The sequence below is a fragment of the Cyprinus carpio genome, chromosome A24 (genome assembly GCF_018340385.1).
Source record: "Cyprinus carpio isolate SPL01 chromosome A24, ASM1834038v1, whole genome shotgun sequence".
Lineage (NCBI taxonomy): Eukaryota > Metazoa > Chordata > Actinopteri > Cypriniformes > Cyprinidae > Cyprinus > Cyprinus carpio.
In genome coordinates, this window is record NC_056595.1 from 18,331,387 (window position 1) to 18,338,299 (window position 6,913).

Sequence of the window (6,913 nt, forward strand, 5' to 3'; positions counted from 1 at the left end):
CTTTTATATAGCTTGTCAGAGTGCATATTGTCTGGTCCATACTTGGTGTTTCTGCAAAGACATTTCCTGTCAGGTATGAGAAAATGTTGATCTATCAGTCAGTCAATCAATCAATCTAGCCCCCCGGAAATCACTTGACAAACGCTTGTATTTAGCCATAGCGCAATCTGTGCATCTGTGTTTACTGCCGTGTCTCTAGAGATGAGTGTGTCTTGGAGTCAAATGAAGGTTTAGTGAGGTAGGAAAAGTTTTGTGGGCCACTTGCAGTCCCTGCCGAGCCTCATAGAATTTTTACATAGAACACGCTAAGGTCACATGATTTTGCAGTACACCACAATAACTTTCCCTAGTCTGTCAGACACATCTGTAGATGCACGTCAAAAGATGCCCCATTATTATTCTCACCAGCTTTGCTTTCTACAAATGAGTCTAAATATTAAACACTATTTAGTTACACTTTATTTTAAAGGTATTCTTGTTACAGTGTAATTTAAGCAATACTGTAAAAAAAAAAGCATTAACCAATAATAAATAAATTTATGGCCTTCAAAACCAAACACTCCAATTACCATTATTTAGACACTGCAAAATATTATTTTGTTCAATATAATTTTTTTATGAGGAACAACATCACATTGATTATTTCCAAATGAAACATTCACCTATGACCAAATCAATGGTTTGATTATTAGAAATTGAGTCCTCTGTACTTGGAAAAAGGCTGTACATATGCTAAATGCGTATTTCCCCCTGAGTTCGGTGAATGACCACAGAGACTTTGTTGCACCAACCCCTTCGAAACACTAACCACACCAGCAGACTGCAGGAAACCAACACTAACTCTCAATATTACCAAGTCAGAAAGAACTCATGAAGAGCAATTTCACAGTGTTTACAATGTAAATAAATTTTTGCTAGCAAAAATTGTGTAAAATATTAGCTTATTATATATATATATAATATATATATATATATATCTATATATATATATATATATATATATATATATATATATATATATATATACACACACACACACACACACACACACACACATATACATATATTATATGCTAATATTTCAATACATAAACTTATATATTATATTTAACTTTTAATTTAACAGTTTGTTAATTATATTTTACCAGAAGCATAACCATTCACTGAAACTCAAACTTTACATGAATTAAACAGCTGATGTAATATTAGTCAATATCGTTTGCAAAGTTCATTCATTATTCATTTTGTTCTTGATTATGTGAACATCTTGGTACTTTCCAGCTTCTACGACACACCTACATTAGCAGTGACCATGCTATCATGGTCATTTAGACCGCTGAATTTTAGAGAGCTGTGAATGTCTCCTCTATGTACACGGTGGTTGCTTGTGAGGTGAGGAGGGGGCCTTTTGTTCTGAGCGGACAGGTGACAAGTCTGTGGAAGGAAGTTGATGCTCATTTTCCCTCTGTGAGTGTTTATAAAAGTGCAAGTTGTGGTGAGCTGACATAATACGCATCAGACTCACAAGAGAAGATGAGGTGTGTTTGTGTAACCCTTCTGCTGTGCCTGGCTACAATGCTGCTCGCTCAAGTCACCTGCCAAAGTAAGACACTTTATGTAATTGTAAAAAAAAAAAATTATTATTATTATTATTATTATTATATTGTGTTGTCTAAATGAATTTCTGTTAAATGCTTTTGTTCCCTTTCTATGTTTGTAGTAAGTGGTATGTCAAATTGCCCTTGTCTCAAGACATCAAATAAGGTTTACCGCAAGGAAGAGATGGAAAATTACATGACACAAAAAGCAGGCATCTGCCATATTAATGCCATTTTGTGAGTCCTTTTTTCTATGCTCTGATCGATCTCAACCCTTAAACAATATATTTCATAATAGATCTTTGCTAATATGCCAGAATACTAGTTATTTTGTCTAGGCTTTATTTTAGTACATTGACAATTTTACCCATAACATTTTGATACCAAAATATTTTCTGTACATTTGTATATTTTGTTGTATTGTCATGCTAAATTGTTACTTTTATGTATTTACAGATTTAAAACAGTCAGTGGTCGTTTCATTTGCGCCGATCCAATAAAGCCTTGGGTGAAAAGAGCCATGGAATGTGTGGACAACAAGAAGAAGGCAGCTGAAACGACAGCGCGTCCCATAAACTCTGGGTCAACATCGACATTGAACAACACATCACATACAACAGGATAATCTATGACTATTTTACCTGAGCTTTGCAAATTTGTTAACATATGTCTGTAATTTTTGTGTTGGATTTTATATTAAAAATATTACTGCATAAAATATGTTGCAGTGCTATGCATGATTTTTTTAATTTTTATTCAGCTCAACAGGACTTTTTAAGTATCATTACAATAGTATTATAATTTTTATTCATATTTTAAATTAGGTTTATATTTGTATTTTTTGTTTTCACTGAATTTTTTTTTTTTTAATTTGAGTAATTTTGTTTGTCATACATTTTTATTTCTGTTTTAGTTATTTTAGTATATCAAGATAAACTAAATGAAAACGAGAAATGTTGCCTTGACAACTAGCTGATAAACAAAAATTTTTACTATAATTATAAGCTAAATTATATGTGGTTATTTTAAAATAACTATTAAAAATGTAGTGGCTGTGTGATTATTTCTAAACTTTGTTTTGCTAATGTATTTACTCACAATAACCTGTACAATTTAAAAAACAAAATGAATAAATAAAATGTGCTATTTAAGAATGTTTATTCTGAAGTAATTCTGACGTTTGTGTGCATGAATACCTGATCGCGAGTGTGTCAGTGGGTAGAACATAGTGAAGTGTTAAGTCTGTATTGTGAGATATCAATCATTTGTTCTAAAAAACAGAAACTCACACACACACACACACACACTGTTAACCCTTGTGTGGGTTTAGATACTCTTATCCACATCGTTCTGTGGGATTTCCCCTTTCACTGTATAAATATGTCACTCAACCTATAGCAGTCTGACTCATGTACAGTATATTACATTTAAGTTATTTTTTCCAATATTGTATTTGCGTGTGAAAAACGGTTAGACAATGCATGTGTGCATGTGAGGAACTGCAGTTTTGCATTGAAACCCCCGTCCCTTTGCATGATGCATTGAATTCCATGTCCACATGTTGGTTTGAGAGGAGGTGGAATAGATCACGGGGTGGCTTTCGTGAGAAAATGTGGGTGCTTAAAGAATAGGTTGGTGGGCAATATGTTTTCCGTAAAGTCAAGTTCATAACTCTAGTGTACTATATGTAAAAATCAGTAGAGCTTAGTTGCATTTAGTTGTTGAACCTACTGACTGCTGTATTTACATTATGGCTAGCAGTTTATCCCATGGATCAACAGAGATGTTCAGATGTGTCAGATAAAAGTGGGTCTTGTCTGTATTTCTAATTTAAAACAAGACCAAAAGTCAGTGAGGTAAATGAAAGCTAGGTCAGGTTTTTGTGGTCTGGGATGATGGTTGCATATCATAGCAGCCAATGCAACATCATGATGACGCCTTTGCTAGCAGCTATCACTCTGCAGCTCTTAGCTGGTTTCCCACTGAAGTATAGCATGGTTGAACCTGGTTAGTACCTGGATGGAAACCTCCTGGGGAAAACTAGGTTGCTGCTGGAAGAGGTGCTAGTGAGGCCAGCAGGAGGTGTTCACCGGGTTGTCTGTGTGGAAAATTTGCCCACTGGCCTCTTTCAATCATCATGGCCTCCTAATCATCCCTATACTGTATCTACAGATTGGCATCATCACTCTTTCTCCCCTCCACCAGTAATGCATCACAATTTCATCATCCAGCTTGGTTCATCAACAATTACCCCATCAAGCTCAGTCAGAAAATTTGGCATAATCTTTGATGAACAGCTGACCTCCATCATCTGCAGTAAAACCTTTCTTTATTTCTTTCTTTCTTTCAGTCAATAGACCCCTCATAAAAACTCTTGGTTAAAAGATGTGATTTTAGTTTTGGTTTAAAGATTGGTAATTATTTGTTATTTGTTGTTGTTTTTGAATGGATTTAGTGATTTATTGTGATTTATTGAGAGTGGTGGAGATGGTGTCAAGTTGAAGCTCAAATTCGGACAATTGATGCTTGCCTATAGAAGAAAGCCATATAATATAGTAAAATTTTCTGCTTATTAGCACCTGTCCTGTCATACTACCCACTTGCTCTGAGGAGTCCTATAAGTTAACGATGTGTACATCCCCATCCAGAATCCTGAAATCTGGGGAATTTTAAGTGAGAGGCATAAAAACGTTTTTGTCTCCTTTGTACAATTTCTGCAGTGTGGCTGGAGAGGCATAATAAAAATTTTTAATTATATGTTATATGGTGGTTTTTTTTGATTGTATATGGTGGTTTTTTTTAGGTGTTAATGGTGTTATGTTCAGCTAGCTTCCTTATTGCCCAGACAAAAAAACAAACAAAAAAAAAATTAACAAATAAAAACTATGCTTTCACTTCTTCTTAATTTATCCTTGTTCTAGTTTTTTAGCTTGTGATTTTCTTGTTTGAACCTTTTATTAAAATATTTTTATGTGATCTTCCTTTTTTTATTTTTTTTTTTGTATTGATTTGTTGTTTTATTGTTAGCTAGTGTGTGGTGAGCATTCTGGTGCACTATGGCTGCTGTCACGTCAACCAAAAAATTCAGACAACTGTTGGTATGACAATATTTACACAGCTATCAATACTTTGTAGACCAATTACCAAGCAGTGCTTAATTTTGTTCAGTCTGTGGTGTGAAAAGGTTGCACTATCAAATTAAGGAAAAAACACGTAAGCAGAAAATGGTGATGTCAAAGTGTCTGAATAATTTTTGGTCCCAATTTTTATCAATTTCACTAGTAGTCCACTGTATGTAGAATTTTTGGGTATATGTCACAGTTCGCTTTATTTTGCTATTCTCACTTACATAAATGAACTATAATGTCCTGCACCCACTAATAAAACAATATTAACAATTATATCTGGTGTCTGAATAATTTTTGGTTTGACTGTGCATTAATTCTTGTTAAAATTACAAAGTAATTCAGTCAAGAGCGGTGAGTGATATTTTTTCTTTAATTTTCTTGGATTAACATTACAGCAGCTAGTTTCTAATAATAGGGGGGCTAGTAGCTAAATTAGGCGAATGCATCCAATATAATACACATCCGATTTTTATCTCAACTGTTTGCTTTCACTTAAGACATACAGTAACCGAGAGTTTTTTCGAACATACTTTCGAAGACGGGAATTTTGACATATTTTCTATGTATTTGTCGGTACAAGAGCAAAAAGAGACAAATTCGGTGTTCAAGCGTTTTGAGACATGTCTCTCTGCGTGAGCCCTGAACACCAGAACACTGCGGTGCTGAATTGAGCTCCTTCACATCTTTTTCTGTTTGCTCAAACAACTGTGATTTGTATTTGTTCGTTCAGGCGCAGGAGGAACTTCGAGGAGAACTTCGCAAAGGAGAGCTCGGTGCGCAGCTCTGCGTGTGCACCGAACACAGCGCGAGTAACCAGCTACTCAGATGAGCTTTTCCACATCTTGTGTTTGAATGCTTTAAACTCTTTTCAGTGTTTAAATTGGCAAGTGGCAAGGCTTAAAAATTCGTGAAAATGATAAGCTTTCGTGACGACACACAGCAGTGGCCTGTCAACTGTCCTGATTGTCTTTTTAGGCTGGCCTCAGCCATACGGTTGAGATCGCCGGGGCCCCCCCCTCAGCCGTGGGCCCCTATAATCGTCACCACCTTTCACCCCACTAGCGACGGCCCTGATCAGGGGCACTCTAAATGCAGCAAACTGCGATGCACTGTGTGTTCTGACAATTTTCTATCATGGCTAACATTATTTTCTTTTAGCAGTATGAGCTACAGTAGCTTATCTATGTGATCAGACCAGATGGGACAAAAATTCAATTGTAGCTTGTATATTTGATTATTGGTTTTTGTTATTAGATTTGATTGGTTATTTGGTTGTCTTTCCATGAATCATTTTTGGTAGGTACTAATCCCTGGGAACACAACCCACAACACTTGCCATTTTGGAGATTTTTGCCCAGTCATCTGGCCTTCATTTGGCTCATGTCAAAGTCACTCATATATTTTTGATTGTCCATTTTTTACTGCTTCTATGACATGAAATTCAAGAACTGACTGTTAATTTGCTGTGTATAGTGAAATGTTACAGTGCTTTGACAAAGCCTTAATTTTTTTTTTCTTTTTTTTTTTTTTTTTGCAAAATAGAGCAACCAAAATGACATTACATTTGAGTCTGAATGTCACCTAATTTTGATATCTTGTTTATTGAACTGTTGTACAAAATCAATCAACTAATATGGGGTCATTTTTATACCCCATATCTTGAAGTTTTCATATGTTTTCAATAATTTGGTGCCATTGTCTCCCCAGGCTCCTGTTAATTTCTGACCCTGGGGTGTGTGTGGCATGACTGTGGGGTAGGGGCTCTTTCAAGTACAGGCCCTTTCTGTTGCAAGGCCTATATCATCTGAAACAGATAAAACAACATACTGTAGCAAAAGCTGCCACTGAGTGTCTAACCCCCTGACATTACAGGTCTCTAGAATGTTCCTTTATTTAACTTGCAGAAAGATTTTGTAAGTAAGGAGACATCTATGTGGGAGGAAGTTCTGATGTTCATTTTCCTGCTTGTGAGTAAAAATAAAAGTATGTATGTTGTGGTGAGCCAAGGTAATGTGCATCAGACTCACAAGAGAAGATGAGCTGTGTGTCGATAACTCTTCTGCTGTGCCTGGCTACAATGCTGCTCACTCAGGTTATGTTGATAAGTGTGTTGCTTTGTTTTATTGTTTGTCTGTCTGGTATGCTGCTCACTCAAAATGATTTTCTGCGTTATTAACTCTAATTTCA

The 6,913-nt window shown here is 35.6% G+C and overlaps 1 protein-coding gene across 1 annotated transcript; it reads left to right on the top strand.

Moving 5' to 3' along the window:
• Positions 1-1,469: 1,469 nt before the first annotated feature.
• On the top strand, positions 1,470-2,318 carry cxcl32b.1 (chemokine (C-X-C motif) ligand 32b, duplicate 1). Its single transcript, XM_042714946.1, has 3 exons — positions 1,470-1,603; positions 1,721-1,835; positions 2,055-2,318. The coding sequence occupies exons 1-3, from the start codon at positions 1,534-1,536 to the stop codon at positions 2,221-2,223; spliced, it is 354 nt and encodes a 117-aa protein (XP_042570880.1). The 5' UTR covers positions 1,470-1,533; the 3' UTR covers positions 2,224-2,318.
• Positions 2,319-6,913: the final 4,595 nt, after the last annotated feature.

Excerpts from the sequence above, each read along its gene's own strand:
- cxcl32b.1 (XM_042714946.1), top strand. The coding sequence starts at position 1,534 with ATGAGGTGTGTTTGTGTAACCCTTCTGCTGTGCCTGGCTACAATGCTG. Across the intron at positions 1,604-1,720 it reads CGCTCAAGTCACCTGCCAAA|TAAGTGGTATGTCAAATTGC; the intron begins GTAAGACACTTT and ends CTATGTTTGTAG. Across the intron at positions 1,836-2,054 it reads TGCCATATTAATGCCATTTT|ATTTAAAACAGTCAGTGGTC; the intron begins GTGAGTCCTTTT and ends ATGTATTTACAG.